Below are 17,104 nucleotides of genomic sequence, written 5' to 3'. Positions count from 1 at the left end.
AGCAATGTGGGTGACTCATAACGGTCTCTGGGATGGACAATAAATGCAATCTAGCCAGCAAAACCCTCATTCTGTGAATTAATTTTGAAAAGAAATTCAACTAAAGAAGCTTAAATTCACAGACCAACTCAGTTTACACAACAGGAACTGTGGTCAAAGTTTGTTGGTAATCTGAATTACCAAAAAGTGCAGTATCATGGACAGAAGGAGGTTTACGTCTACAAATGCAGAAACTTCCCCATTCACAAAAAAGGCACTAAAAGAGGAATTAACATTTACCTCAAAAAAAAAGAGACCCTGGAGTGCAGGTTCATAGCTCCTTGAAGGTGGAGTCGCAGGTAGATAGGATAGTGAAGAAGGCGTTTGGTATGCTTTCCTTTATTGGTCAGAGCATTGAGTACAGGAGTTGGGAGGTCATGTTGTGGCTGTACAGGACATTGGTTAGGCTACTGTTGGAATATTGTGTGCAATTTTGGTCTCCTTCCTTTCAGAAAGATGTTGTGAAACTTCAAAGGGTTCAGAAAAGATTTACAAGGATGTTGCCAGGGTTGGAGGATTTGAGCTACAGGGAAAAGCTGAACAGGCTGGGGCTGTTTTCCCTGGAGCGTCGGAGGCTGAGGGGTGACCTTATAGAGGTTTACAAAATTATGAGGGGCATAGATAGGATAAATAGACAAAGTCTTTTCCCTGGGGTTGGGGAGTCCAGAACTAGAGGGAATAGGTTTAAGGTGAGAGGGGAAACATATAAGAGACCTAAGGGGCAACTTTTTCACGCAGAGGGTGGTACGTATATGGAATGAGCTGCCAGAGGATGTGGTGGAGGCTGGTACAATTGCAACATTTAAGAGGCATTTGGATGGGTATATGAATAGGAAGGGTTTGGAGGGATATGGGTCAGGTGGGACTAGATTAGGTTGGGATATCTGGTTGGCGTGGACAGGTTGGACCGAAGGGTTTGTTTCCATGCTGTACATCTCTATGACTCTATGACTATTGGTCGTCATGAATAGAATAGAATAGAATAGAATAGAATAGAATAGAATAGAATAGAATAGAAGAATACAGCGCAGTACAGGCCCTTTGGCCCTCGATGTTGCGCCGATCCAAGCCCACCTAACCTATACTAACCCACTATCCTCCATATACCTATCCAATGCCCGCTTAAATGCCCATAAAGAGGGAGAGTCCACCACTGCTGCTGGCAGGGCATTCCATGAACTTACGACTCGCTGAGTGAAGAACCTACCCCTAACTTCAGTCCTATATCTACCCCCCCTTAATTTAAAGCTATGCCCCCTTGTAATACCCGACTCCATACGCGGGAAAAGGTTCACACTGTCAACCCTATCTAACCCCCTAATCATCTTGTACACCTCAATCAAGTCACCCCTAAACCTTCTTTTCTCTAATGAAAACAGCCCCAAGTGTCTCAGTCTATCCTCATACGATCTTCCTTCCATACCAGGCAACATCCTGGTAAACCTCCTCTGCACCCGTTCCAGTGCCTCCACATCCTTCCTATAGTATGGCGACCAAAACTGCACACAATATTCCAGATGCGGCCGCACCAGAGTTTTATACAACTGCATCATGACCTCAGGACTCCGGAACTCAATTCCTCTACCAATAAAAGCCAGTACGCCATATGCCTTCCTCACCGCACTATTTACCTGGGTGGCAACTTTCAGAGATCTGTGTACATGGACACCAAGATCCCTCTGCTCATCCACACTACCAAGTATCCGACCATTAGCCCAGTACCCCATCTTTTTGTTATTCTTCCCAAAGTGAATCACCTCACATTTAGCTACATTCTGCCCAGCTCTGCAGCTTCTCTATATCCTGCTGTAACCTGCCACATCCTTCCTCACTGTCAACAACTCCTCCGACTTTCGTATCATCCGCAAACTTGCTCACCCAACCTTCTAACCCCTCTTCCAGGTCATTTATAAAAATGACAAACAGCAATGGTCCCAAAACAGATCCTTGCGGAACACCGCTAGTGACGGCACTCCATGAAGAAACTTTGCCATCAACTACTACCCTCTGTCTTCTTCCATCCAGCCAATTCCTAATCCAAACCTCCAACTCACCCTCAATGCCATATCTCCGTATTTTCTGCAGTAGCCTACCATGGGGAACCTTATCAAACGCCTTACTAAAATCCATATATACACATCTACCACTTTCCCCTCATCAACCTCCTTCGTCACCTTTTCAAAGAATTCAATAAGGTTTGTAAGGCACGACCTGCCCTTCACAAAACCATGCTGACTATCCTTGATCACATTATTCCTATCCAGATGTGCATAAATCCTATCCCTTACAATTCTCTCTAAGACTTTGCCCACAACAGAAGTGAGACTCACCGGCCTATAGTTACTAGGGTTATCCCTACTCCCCTTTTTGAACAAGGGAACCACATTTGCTATCCTCCAGTCTTCTGGGACTACTCCTGTAGACAAAGAGGACATAAAAATCAAGGCCAATGGCTCTGCAATCTCCTCCCTTGCTTCCCAGAGAATCCTAGGATAAATGCCATCAGGCCCAGGGGACTTATCTATTTTCACCTTTTCCAGGATTTCCAACACCTCTTCTCTACATACCTCAAAGCCATCCATTCTACTTATTTGTGACTCAGTATTCACATCGACGACAATGCCCTGTTCCTGAGTAAATACTGAAGAAAAGTATTCATTCAGTGTCTCCCCAATCTCTTCCGCCTCCACACGCAACTTCCCACTGCTATCCTTGACTGGACCTATTCCTACCCTAGTCATTCTTTTATTCCTAACATACCTATAGAAAGCCTTAGGGTTTTCCCTAATCCTACCGACTAAGGACCTTTCATGTCCCCTCCTTGCTGCTCTTAGCTCTCTCTTCAGGTCCTTCCTGGCTACCCTATAACTCTCAATCGCCCCAATTGAACCTTCATGTCTCATCTTGAGATAGGCCGCCCTCTTCCATTTAACAAGGGATTCCAATTCCTTATTAAACCACGGCTCCCTCGCACGACCCTTTCCTCCCTGCCTGACAGGTACATAATTATCAAGGACATTCAATAGTTGCTCCTTGAACAAGCTCCACATATCATTTACACTCTTGCCTTGGAGTCTACTTTTCCAAGCCACACATCCTAAGTCATGCCTCACCGCATCATAATTTCCCTGACCCCAGCTATAACTCTTGCCCTGTAGTACACACTTATCCCTCTCCATCACGAGAGTAAAAATCACCGAATTATGGTCACTATCCCCAAAGTGCTCACCTACCTCTAATTCTAACACCTGGCCTGGTTCGTTACCCAGAACCAAATCCAGTATGGCCTCACCTCTTGTTGGCCTGTCTACATATTGTGTCAGGAAACTCTCCTGCACACATTGAACAAACACTGACCCATCTAACGAACTTGAGCTATAGCTTTCCCAATCAATATCAGGAAAGTTAAAGTCCCCCATAACCACCACCCTATTACTGTCACTCATCTCCTGAATCACCTTCCCTATCCTTTCTTCTACGTTTCTAGGACTATTGGGAGGCCTGTAAAAGACTCCTAACAGGGTGACCTCACCTTTCCTATTCCTAACCTCAGCCCAAACTACCTCAGATGGCAAGTCCTCATCCATCGTCCTTTCCACCACTGTAATACTATCTTTGACAAGCAATGCCACACCTCCCCCTCTTTTACCCCCACCTCTGACCCTACTAAAACATTTAAATCCTGGAACCTGCAACAGCCAATCCTGTCCCTGTTCTAGCCATGTCTCCGTAATAGCCACAACATCGAAGTCCCAGGTACCAACCCACGCTGCAAGTTCACCTACCTTATTTCGTATACTTCTTGCATTGAAGTATACACACTTCAAGCCACTTTCCTGTTTACAGACACCCTCCTTGGAAATTGATGCCATGTTCCTAACCTCCCTACACTCCAGGCCCTGCACCCTGAAGCTACAATCTGGGTTCCCATGCCCCTGCAGAGTTAGTTTAAACCCCCCCCCCCAAGAGCACTAGCAAACCTCCCCCCAAGGATACTGGTGCCCCTCAGGTTCAGGTGTAGACCATCCTGTTTATAGAGGTCCCACCGTCCCCAGAAAGAACCCCAGTTATCCAAAAACCGGAATCCCTCCCTCCTGCACCATCCCTGTAGCCACGCATTTAAGTGTTCTCTTTCCCTATTCCTCGAATCTCTATCACGTGGCACGGGTAACAAACCAGAGACAACAACTCTGTTCGTTCTAACTCTGAGCTTCCAACCTAGCTCCCTGAAAGTCTGTCTAACATCCTCGGCACTCCTCCTACCTATGTCGTTGGTGCCAATATGGACCACGACTTCGGGCTGCTCCCCCTCCCCCTCCAGGACCCGGAAAACACGATCAGAGACATATGATCATGGTGGTGCAGAAAGAGAAATAAAGCCACACTGCTGAGTGGGACTATCAGGGCTAAGGAAGGATGGAGCGGGTGCCACGGAGATAGCAGCCCCTGTGGAATGCTGACAGTGGAGGGGAGAGGAAGATGCATTTTGGTTAAAGCATCCTACTGGAGGTGGTGAAAATGACAAAAGATGATTTTTTGAAGGTGAAGACTAGTGGTGAGGAAAGTGTGGACAAGAGGAACCTCAAGCATTATTCTGGGAGAGAGGGGAAAGGTGAAGTCAGAAATGCAGGAAATGAGTTTGACATAGCTGAGAGCCCTGTCAACCACGGCATTTCTCCAGTACTTTGTGTTTATTGATTCTTTTTGTAACTGTTTCACAATGAGTCACAATTTGCTAGGCCCCTTCAAAGGACATTGAAATCTCAAATACATTGCTGTAAAATTACTCATGACAGACTGTGAAGTACTGACAGTGCCCCTTCCACTCAAGGACAGTGTACCAGGGCAGTTTTTAAAATGCTTTTGTTTCAACACAAATTCACTGACTAACTGAATACAATTTCATACTTGCTCTGGTACTGGTTAAAAAGCTGGTATCTGCAAAAGTGACCGTGAAGCACTTGAATTTTTGCAATCACAGACATGACTATGATCTCTCAAAAATCACGTAACTCTTCCCTGTTCTTAGGCCTGACAAGCCACTTAATTGTATCAAACTGCTGGGGGTCATAAGGGAGACACTTCTCAGAGCAACTGGGTGCAGTTGCTTGAGATATGAAACAGGGATTGAACAAAAGAATAATTAAACCAGTACCACAGCCAATACACAATTGTACTATATTGGTACATCCTTACATCTTTCGTATGCGCACTGATGTAATTTGCCGTCTCGGAATCATCAGCACATTTGGTGAGCCATTTTTTAATAGTGGTACAGTCAGTAGGAGCATGGTACATCTGTCGACACTTGAAGCTGAGAGAGAAGAAATGCTGGTTAGGATTCAAGTAATTACATTAATTCCAGATTAATTTAGATAGCAACTACATGGAGACATTTTTAATCGAATCTTTTTCAGGAGTTTTAGTGCAAAACCCAATCCAGAAATAGAGCTCACAAGTCATGTTGAGACTCCAGTGCAGCATTGAGCCATATGGTTCTTCTGATGATTCAGTGTGAACAAAGATCAGCCCTGCAGTAGTCAAATGAGGACTGGGGAGGTTTGATGTCCAACATTATTCTTTCAATTTTCATTCTTATGTACAAAACTGCACAGTGCAAGACAACAACAAAAATACCAACAATGATTGCAACTCACTGTACACAGAGTTAAAAGCAACAGAACAAGCCACGATTACAGTGCAACTTGTTTCAACAGTCCAAGCTATACTCTCGTGAAATGGACATGTCTTCAAAATTCTTATGAAAATGTAACCCCATTTCAGCTGATCAAAAAAATGTTCTGGCTTGCATTTCAGCACATAAGATTCATCCTACATGAAAAAGAACATTGCTTCATTTCCATTTATCTAACTAATTTATCTCCTGTAAAGACAATGCAGATATTGCTTAGTAATTAAAGCTCAGAAACAAGCACTCAGCCCAGCCAAATGTTATGGCTCAGAGGAGATGCCCTCCCACCATCCATCTTGAAGAAAATTACCATGTCATTCCAGCATTGCAGCAGGACACTTAGAGACATTCGAGGTAATCAGGCAAAGTTAATGTGATTTTGTGATGGGGAAACCATGTTTAATCAACCTAATTGATGTATTTGAAGAAATAACAGGTACCTTGGATGAAGGGGTACCAGTGTTGTACTGTACTTGGATTTTCAGAAGATTTTTGCTAAAGTTCCTCATCAAAGGCTATTATGTTAAAGGGGTTAACATATTGACATGAATAGATGACTGGTTATCTGAGAGCAGAGAAATGTAAATGAGTCATTTTTTGTTTGGCAAGATTAGGTGTGTCAATGGACCTAATACTGGGACCTCAATTTCTAACAATTTATATGAATGATTTGAATGAAAGAGCCAAAGATATGCTGGACAAATTTGCTGATTACACACAGATAGGTAGGAGTAATTTGTGAAAATGAAGTTAAGGAGGCCTCAGAAACATTCAGATAGATGATCTGAATGGACAAAAGATGAATATAATGTGAGAAAATAAGAGTTTGACCATTTCAGCAGGAAGAATGAAAAAGGAACATGTAACATAAATGGCGAGTTCAGAGATGCAGAGGGATCTGTATGCCCTGGTGCAAAAAATCACAAAAGGTTACCATTCAGGTAAACATGTAATTAGGAAAGCTAATAGAATGTAATAGCTTAAGGAAAGAATTGAACACAACAATAGGAAGGTTACACTTCAGTCATATTAGGGGATTGGTGAAACTACATCTGGAGCACTATATACAGTACCGGCCTCTTTTATTTATAAGGAAGGATGTAAATATGTTGCAAGCAATTCAGAAAAAGTTAACGAGATTAATACATGAAATGAGTAGGCAATCTTATGAGGAAAGGTTGGATAAGCTAGATTTATATTAACTGAGATTTGGAAGAGCAAGTCGTGACTTGATTGAAACAAATCCGAGGGATTCTGACAGGATGAATGTGGAAAAATTGCTTCCTCTTACGGGAAAATCTAGAAAACAAAATAAGGAGGCCTATCTATGACAGAGATGAGGAAAAGGATTTTAGAGTCATACAGATGTACAGCATGAAATCAGACCCTTCAGTCCAACTCGTACATGCCGACAAGATATCCCAACCCAATCTAGTCCCACCTGCCAGCGCCCGGCCCATATCTCTCCAAACCCTTCCTATTCATATACCCATCCAAATGCCTCTTAAATGTTGCAATTGTACCAGCCTCCACCACATCTACTGGCAGCTCATTCCGTATACGTACCACCCTCTGCGTGAAAAGGTTGCCCCTTAGGTCTCTTTTATATCTTTCCCCTCTCACCCTAAACCTATGCCCTCTCGTTCTGGACTCCTCGACCCCAGGGAAAAGACTTTGCCAATTTATCCTATCCATGCCCCTCATAATTTTGTAAACCTCTATAAGGTCACCCCTCAGCCTCCGATGCTCCAGGGAAAACAGCTCCAGCCTGTTCAGCCTCTCCCTGTAGCTCAAATCCTCCAACCCTGGCAACATCCTTGTAAATCTTTTCTGAATACTTTCAAGTTTCACAACATCTTTCCGATAGGAAGGAGACCAGAATTGCACGCAATATTTCAACAGTGGCCTAACCAATGTCCTGTACAGCCACAACATTACCTCCCAACTCCTGTACTCAATGCTCTGACCAATAAAGGAAAGCATACCAAACACCACCTTCACTATCCTACCTACCTGCGACTCCACTTTTAAGGAGCTATGAACCTGCATTCCAAGGTCTCTTTGTTCAGCAACACTCCCTAGGACCTTACCATTAAGTGTGTAAGTCCTGCTAAGATTTGCTTTCCCAAAAAGCAGCACCTCGCATTTATGTGAATTAAACTCCATCTGCCACTTCTCAGCACATTGGCCCATCTGGTCAAGATCCTGTTGTAATTGGAGGTAACCCTCTTCGCTGTCCACTACACCTCCAATTTTGGTGTCATCTGCAAACTTACTAACTGTACCTCGTATGCTCACATCCAAATCATTTATGTAAATGACAAAAAGTAGAGGGCCCAGCACTGATCCATGTGGCAATCCACTGGTCACAGGCCTCCAGTCTGAAAAACAACCCTCCACCACCACCCTCTGTCTTCTACCTTTGAGCCAGTTCTGTATCCAAATGGCTAGGTCTCTCTGTATTCCATGAGATCTAACCTTGCTAATCAGTCTCCCATGGGGAACCTTGTCGATCGCCTTACTGAAGTTCATATAGATCACATCTACTGCTCTGCCCTCATCAATCTTCTTTGTTACTTCATCAAAAAACTCAATCAAGTTTGTGAGACATGATTTCCCACGCACAAAGCCATGTTGACTATCTCTAATCAGTCCTTGCCTTTCCAAATACATGTACATCCTGTCCCTCAGGATTCCCTCCAACAACTTGCCCACCACTGAGGTCAGGCTCACCAGTCTATAGTTCCCTGGCTTGTCTTTACCATCCTTCTTAAACAGTGGCACCACGTTTGCCAACCTCCAGTCTTCCGGCACCTCACCTGTGACTATCGATGATACAAATATCTCAGCAAGAGGCCCAGCAATCACTTCTCTAGCTTCCCACAGAGTTCTCGGGTACACCTGATCAGGTCCTAGGGATTTATCCGTTAACCTTTAACCGTTTCAAGGCATTCAGCACTTCCTCCTGTGTAATCTGGACATTTTGCAAGACGTCACCATCTATTTCTCTACAGTCTATGTCTTCCATATCCTTTTCCACAGTAAATACTAATGCAAAATATTCATTTAGTATCTCCCCCATTTCCTGTGGCTCCACACAAAGGCCGCCCCCCCGCCGGTGTCACACGCCTAACCCCGCCCCCCCGCTGCGTTCCGTCACCGCGCCTAACTCCGCCCCCACGCCGCGTTCCGCCACCACGCCTAACTCCGCCCCCACGCCGAGTTCCGTCACCGCGCCTAACCCCGCCCCCCCACCGGTGTCCATCACCATGTCCAACTCCGCCCCACGCCGACCTCTGTCCCCGCCCCCAGGCCTAACCCCGCCCCCACATCCAGCTCCAGCCCCACACCAGGTCCTAGCTCCCCGCCCTGCCGTGTGTTCACCATCCCTCCAGACTTGCCCCTCTCTGAGGACGAAAGATCAGTCCTCAGTAGAGGTCTCACCTTCGTTCCCACACGTTCTCGGGTCAATGATTTCAATACACGGAGTGACACCGAACAATTCTTCCGCCGCCTTCGGCTCCGTGCCTTCTTCTTCAATCAAGACTCTCGCCCACCCTCTGACGACCCCTTCTCCCACCTCCGACACACCCCGTCCACCTGGACACCCCGTGCTGGCCTCCTACCTGCCCTCGACCTCTTCATAGCAAACTGCCGCCGCGATATTAACCGCTACCTGAACTCCCCCACCCCTCCCACCCACTCCAACCTCTCACCCTCGGAACGCACAGCCCTCCACTCCCTCCGTTCCAACCCCAACCTCACCATCAAACCAGCTGACAAGGGAGGCGCAGTAGTAGTTTGGCGCACTGACCTTTACACCGCTGAGGCCAAACGCCAGCTCGCAGATACCTCCTCCTACCGTCCCCTTGACCATGACCCCACCCCCCACCACCAAACCATCATCTCCCAGACCATCCATAACCTCATCACCTCAGGGGACCTCCCATCCACCGCCTCCAACCTCATAGTCCCACAACCCCGCACTGCCCGTTTCTACCTCCTGCCCAAAATCCACAAACCTGACTGCCCCGGACGACCCATCGTCTCAGCCTGCTCCTGCCCAACCGAACTCATCTCGGCATACCTCGACACGGTCCTGTCCCCATTAGTCCAAGAACTCCCCACCTACGTTCGTGACACCACCCACGCCCTCCACCTCCTCCAGGATTTCCGCTTCCCCGGTCCCCAACGCCTCATCTTCACCATGGACATCCAGTCCCTGTACACCTCCATCCCGCATCACGAAGGACTCAAAGCACTCCGCTTCTTCCTTTCCCGCCGTACCACCCAGTACCCTTCCACCGACACCCTCCTTCGACTGACCGAACTGGTCCTCACCCTGAACAACTTTTCTTTCCAATCCTCCCACTTTCTCCAAACAAAAGGAGTAGCCATGGGCACCCGCATGGGCCCCAGCTATGCCTGCCTCTTCGTAGGGTATGTGGAACAATCCATCTTCCGCAACTACACTGGCCCCACCCCCCATCTTTTCCTTCGCTACATTGATGACTGTATCGGCGCTACCTCGTGCTCCCACGAGGAGGTTGAACAGTTCATCCACTACACTAACACCTTCCACCCCGACCTCAAATTCACCTGGACAGTCTCGGACTCCTCCCTCCCCTTCTTAGACCTTTCTGTTTCTATCTCAGGCGACCGAATCAACACGGACATCTACTACAAACCAACCGACTCCCACAGCTACCTGGACTACACCTCCTCCCATCCTGCCCCCTGTAAAAACGCCATCCCATTCTCCCAATTCCTTCGTCTCCGCCGCATCTGCTCCCAGGAGGACCAGTTCAAAATACGTACAACACAGATGGCCTCCTTCTTCAAGGACCGCAATTTCCCCCCCGACGTGGTCGACGGTGCCCTCCACCGCATCTCCTCCACTTCCCGCTCCTCCACCCTTGAGCCCCGCCCCTCCAACCGCCACCAGGACAGAACCCCACTGGTCCTCACCTACCACCCCACCAATCTCCATGTACAGCGCATCATCCGCCGTCACTTCCGCCACCTCCAAACAGACCCCAGCACCAAGGATATATTTCCCTCCCCTCCCCTATCAGCTTTCCGTAGAGACCACTCCCTCCGCGACTCCCTTGTCAGATCCACACCCCCCACCGACCCAACCTCCACTCCCGGCACCTTCCCTTGCAACCGCAGGAGGTGCAACACTTGCGCCCACACCTCCCCCCTCACTTCTCTCCAAGGCCCCAAAGGAAACTTCCATATCCGCCACAGATTGACCTGCACCTCCACCCACATTATCTACTGCATCCGCTGCAGCCGGTGTGGCCTCCTCTATATTGGGGAGACAGGCCGCCTACTTGCGGAGCGATTCAGAGAGCACCTCTGGGCCACCCGGACGAACCAACCCAACCAACCTGTAGCACAGCATTTCAACTCCCCCTCCCACTCCACCGAGGATATGCAGGTCATTGGACTCATCCACCGCCAAACCACAACAACCCGACGGTCGGAGGAGGAGCGTCTTATCTTCCGACTGGGAACCCTCCAACCGCAGGGGATGAACTTGGACTTCACCAGTTTCTTCATCCCCCCTCCCCCCACCTTGTCTCAGCCGGATCCCTCCAGCCCGGCACCGCCTTCCTGACCTGCAGTCTTCTTCTTGACCTCTCCGCCTCCATCCCACTCCGACCTATCACCCTCACCTTGACCTCTTTCCACCTATCACATTTCCAACGCCCCTCCTCCAAGTCCCTCCTCCCTACCTTTTATCTTCTCCTGCTGAACACTCTCTGCTCATTCCTGAAGAAGGGTCTGTGCCCGAAACGTCGAATCTCCTGTTCCCTGGATGCTGCCTGACCTGCTGTGCTGTTCCAGCAATAAAGTTTCAACTTTGATCTCCAGCATCTGCAGACCTCACTTTCTCCTTGATCTTTGAGGGGCCCTATTCTCTCCCTAGTTACCTTTTTGTCCTTAATATATTTGTAAAACCCCTTTGGATTCTCCTTAATTCTATTTGCCAAAGCTATCTCATGTCCCCATTTTGCCCTCCTGATTTCCCTCTTAAGTAAACTCCTACTTTCTTTATACTCTTCTAAGGATTCACTCGATCTATCCTGTCTGTACCTGACATATGCTTCCTTCTTTTTCTTAACCAAACCCTCAATTTCTTTAGTCATCCAGCATTCCCTATAGCTACCAGTCTCCCTTTCACCCCGACAGAAATATACTTTCTCTGGATTCTCGTTATCTCAGTTCTGAAGGCTTCCCATTTTCCAGCCGTTCCTTTACCTGTGAACATCTGCCCTCAATCAGCTTTTGAAAGTTCTTGCCTAATACCGTCAAAATTGGCCTTTCTCCAATTTAGAACTTCAACTTTTAGATCTGGTCTATCCTTTTCCATCACTATTTTAAAACGAATAGAATTATGGTCGCTGGCCCCAAAGTGCTCCCCCACTGACACCTCAGTCACCTGCCCTGCCTTATTTCCCAAGATTAGATTTTCCTCTCAGAGGGTCATGAAACTCTACTTTCACTGCATTTTGAGTAAGACAGTCATTGTGTATTTTTAAGGAAGAGCTATATAGATTATTTTCAAAAGGTGAAAGGTTATCAGGGTAGACATGTGGAGCAATCAGATTCGCCATGAGATTATTGGAATAGCATAGTTGGCTCAAGGGGCCAAGTGGTCAATTCCCACTCCTAAATAGTATGTTCCAGTTCTTTGTTCCTCATGTGCTTAAATAGTTGCCCCTTTAGGACATCTATATTATTTGCCTCAACTGCTCCCAGTAGGGACATTTAAGTGACTCTTGGATAGGCACATGGAAGTTAGTACAAGGAAATGTACATAGGTTAGTTTGATTTTACAGCAGGATAGAAGGCCGGCACAACATCGAGGGCTGAAGGGCCTGTACAATGCTGTACTGTTCCATGTTCAGCAATAACGAGGTCTACATTCCCACTACCATCTCAGTGAAGAGGTTTGTCCTGTATTTCATATTGGGTTTAGTAGTGACCAATCTAATACAGAAATTTCTGGAAAAGCTCAGCAGGTCTGGCAGCATCTGTGCAGAGAAATCAGAGTTAATATTTTGAGTCCAGTGATCCTTCCTCAGAATGCTTATGGAAGCTAGTTCTGGTCTCCCTATGTTTCCCCTTTAACCCCTACCATTTCTTCAGTTCTCACTTTAATTTGCTCTTTTTTAGAAGAAGGATTTTCTATCACTTCAATCTTTCCTGAGAAGTTAATTTCTCAGTCCCGCAAGTATTGGGGAGACAGGCCGCCTACTTGCGGAACGTTTCAGAGAACACCTCTGGGACACCCGGACCAACCAACCCAACCACCCCGTGGCTCAACACTTCAACTCCCCCTCCCACTCCACCAAGGACATGCAGGTCCTTGGACTCCTCCACAGCAACACGACGGCTGGAGGAAGAGCGCCTCATCTTCCGCCTAGGAACCCTCCAACCACAAGGGATGAACTTAGATTTCTCCAGTTTCCTCATTTCCCCTCCCCCCACCTTGTCTCAGTCCCAACTCTCGAACTCAGCACCGCCTTCCTAACCTGCAATCTTCTTCCTGACCTCTCCGCCCCCACCCCCCCCCTCCGGCCTTTCACCCTCACCTTGACCTTCTTCCAACTATCGCATTTCCAACGCCCCTCCCCCAAGTCCCTCCTCCCTACCTTTTATCTTAGCCTGCTGGACACACTTTCCTCATTCCTCAAGGGCTCATGCCCGAAACGTCAATTCTCCTGCTCCTTGGATGCTGCCTGACCTGCTGCACTTTTCCAGCAACACATTGAATTTAACTTGCCAATCACACAACCATGTCATAAACTGTTATTAATTACTTCCTGCATTTCATTACAGTTCCCCTGCGTTAACCATACCCAACACCAGAATAAATGGATGGTTTCTATTTTCACTCTGGATTGAAGTTAATTAACGGAAAATAAAGAGTAGTTGTATCATGGGAAACCATACCCAATGATGAATGACAAACGCAAATTTCCACTTGGAGTGTAGTCTAAAACTAGGAATCATAAATATATGATTGTAACTAATAAATCCAATACAAAGTTAAGAAATATTTTCAACCAGAGAATGCTTAAAATGTGAAACTGACTACCACACAAAGTGATTGAGGTAAATAGCACAGATGCATTTGAGAGCAAATGTAAAAGAGAAATAATTGAAAGGTTTATTGAGTAAGATAAGTAGCATTCTGGCTGAATATTGCATGGAACATGAACACCAGCATTGAACAGTTGGAGCACATAGCCTATTTCAACAACATAAAGTCTCTCATTTCACATTACGCCTTTCACAGCCAATAAGATGCACTGTGTCAGCCCTGCTGGAGGTGACACAAAGTTTTGGGGTTGAAAGAGCAATCAGCTGATTGTATCAACTAGTCCAAAATCTCTTTTTTGCGCATACATAAATGGTTGGTGAACAATGAAGGCAGCTGAATGTAACAAACATCATTTCAGAAACAGACGCTCATTTCACTGCTGCAATATGCAGTTTATATCAAAGGATAGATTTTTTTAAAAAAAAACTAGCCTTACACCAGCTCAGTAAGTAATATCACTGCGTAAGCAGATCAGCGATCTCACCTCAATGCAAGGTCAGTGGAATCGTTTAAGTATCATTTCTTCTCTGCCAACTCAAACTTTTTTTTTAAATGCAGCCACTGTTGACAGGTACTTATGATAGCATTTAAACAGAATCACATAATTGCAAATGACATATATTGTATAAAGATACCAGCTGAAGAGTGATTATGTAAAGAAGATTCGCATGCATGGAGAGAGGCCACTACTTTATACTGGACCGTCTACCTTTAATAAAATATCATTATTCCTTTTAAACAAGAGACTAAGCTGCTCTCCACTATTAGGACTCTTTCTCTCCCCAAGGTTCCTCCAGGGTTATCACTGACGTAACCTCAGAAATCCTGACAAGATTTATGAAACATCAAACTAGCCAGAAACCATATTTAATGTGTTCATGTTGTTAGAGGAATGTCTGGGGGTTTGGCCTGCTAGTAAATTAATTCATTTTAGTTTAAAGCTGGGAATTTTAAAAAAAAGGCAAGGAGGTGCAGTTAGCAGGGAGTTCATTGAAAAGGTCGACCAGTCCCACTCATAATGAAATCCTTTTTTATTGTAAGAACATTGCCCATTAGCCAACAGCATCTAATTTGTAAAAGAAAATGAAGACCCATGTTCAGTATGAACTGTCCAGAGAACTACTTGTTTTAAAATTCTGAAATGAGCTCAGTTTTCGCCCTCTTTCCACCACTCCATGCAAATGCATTAACAGCTTCACAGCTGAGTACGATTCAGTCTCAACACAGAATAACTGTAGATCACTGAAGAGATTAGGATTGAGGTTCAAGACTGCCAGAAGATGCATTCCTGAAAGAGCACCAACTGAATACAAACAACAGAACTTTACAAAGCTTCTCGTTCAAGACAAACTGTTAGAATGAATGAAACGAAAGAGATTGATAGTGAAAGTAGTGAGGTTTCTTTGGGGGGGGAGGTGTAACTGCAATCTTAAACCTTGGGTAGAAATCCAGCCGACATGATTGGGATGAATTCACAATCTGCTGGCCAAGTTAAATTCATTCCCTAGGTAATGTGTCAACAGCAAAACTCTCTGAAATCAGCACAAATCTCACTGCGTTTAAGGTGAGAAACTAGTGCTGTAAGGGAGGCTATCTGACTCTGAGACTGAAGGATAATGTACTGGGGAACCTTCCCAGTGGCTCTTGACCCAAGTGCATTGGAAAGTTCCAGTCTTTCATGTCCCACCACAATGAGCATAATGAATGATGCTCAGCATTTTCTTGACATCAATCCATCAGAGTGAGGTGATTTGGAATTTTCTGGAAGTAACATTGGGAAACTCAGAAAACATTGTTATCAGTGCCACCAAAACAAATACGCTCTTGCCATCAACTCAATTCATCTGCTATTAACCCAACTTATATGAATACAATCAGACAATATGCAATTGCCCTGATTCGAGCAAAAGCTAAGCTTTAAAATCATATCCCCTGATCACTAAGACTGCTTAGCTCCACATGAATGTTCACCTTCGCACTAATTCATCCCTCACTTCTGGCAAAGTTAGAGCACATTCTTTGTCTGAGCCTTGAACTCTGATGTGCCATGTTCCCACTCGCCCCCCATTTTTATCAACCTCTTCATTGGGACTCATTTCCCAAACTTAGCTGCCACTCTATCAGTATCTCACTTTAAAGCTATTACAGAACACCCCTCTTAAACCTCTCCCTGTTTTACAAGAAGCTTTCCTAAACTACTTGGTGACAGAGTTACAGATGGCAAACAACTATCATTAAGTCCATGGAGATACAAAACTGACCCAAGTCAACTTATTCACAACAACTAAAAGGTTAGAGAATTCTTCAGGGTAGATTAGATATCCTTTAATTTTGTGTTAAACTTTCAAAAATACCTGTATGAGTCACACGAGAGTCAGAAGCAAATATACAGTGAAATCTTAAATAGTAGTGGGTATCTCCAGACGAGACTAGTGCCAACCATTTTCTGCAACAGCAAGATCTAAACAGTATTAAAATGAATCATTTTTGGCATTAAAATAAAACAATGTATTGCAAATGCTGGAGATCTGAAACAAAACTAAGAATTATTGGCAAAAAGCAGGTCTGCCAGAATGTGGAGAGAAAGCAGAATTGATGTTTCAAGTCTCATGAGTCTTCATCAAAACTCAACTCCTCCAGCAATTTCTCTTTTTGGCATTATTGGTTCAGTCACGAATTTTAACCCAAGATATCAAGGGAATATAAGGAACTGCTAAGCTGCAAAACATGCATTGAGATTTTCAACATCCACCCACAACACAAAGCAGGTAACCAGGGTCCTTAGTTAGAGAAAAGGCATCAGTTCTTTGTTTAAAAGAGCTACATTTCTATGCCAGATACATACCAGAAGACTTCATTACAGCGGCTGCACTGCACACGCCGAGCCTTGGGTTCTTGTACCTGGATCACCATCGGACAATCAGCACCAGGGCACAGCTGCAGCTGATAATGGCTCTATTTAAGAACAAAGAGAAAGTAGTATGGGGCTTTTAGATTTGACAATAGCAACTTGTATTCATATTGCATTTTTAAATATAGGAAAGCAACCTTCTCAGTGATGCAATGAATATTGTGACAAGTTGTCTCTTTGATAAACCACACCAACTGACGTCATTCAGTTGCCAATAGGTGCAACTTGCATTAATGTAGCACCCTTGGCTCATCTTTTAAACATCTCAAAGCACTTTCTGTACAATTCATAACTGACAAATGCTAGGACTTCCTGCAAAGGGAAAAACAGCAAGCATTTTGAACTC

The 17,104-nt window shown here is 45.4% G+C and overlaps 1 protein-coding gene across 1 annotated transcript in view; it reads right to left on the bottom strand.

Annotated features, from left to right (window-relative positions):
* Positions 1-17,104, bottom strand: part of arih2 (ariadne homolog 2 (Drosophila)) — a 97,231-nt gene that overhangs the window by 34,776 nt on the left and 45,351 nt on the right. The window contains exons 7-8 of the mRNA XM_087994081.1: positions 16,693-16,802; positions 5,236-5,353 (exon numbers count right to left, since the gene is read on the bottom strand). Of these exons, the coding sequence (XP_087850207.1) occupies positions 5,236-5,353; positions 16,693-16,802 (228 nt within the window). The remainder of the gene's footprint in view (positions 1-5,235; positions 5,354-16,692; positions 16,803-17,104) is intronic.

Source organism: Chiloscyllium plagiosum, unplaced genomic scaffold (assembly GCF_037043375.1).
Source record: "Chiloscyllium plagiosum isolate Xiang-an unplaced genomic scaffold, Cpla_swu_hap1 HiC_scaffold_14, whole genome shotgun sequence".
NCBI lineage: Eukaryota > Metazoa > Chordata > Chondrichthyes > Orectolobiformes > Hemiscylliidae > Chiloscyllium > Chiloscyllium plagiosum.
This window is presented reverse-complemented; position numbering and strand designations above follow the sequence as displayed.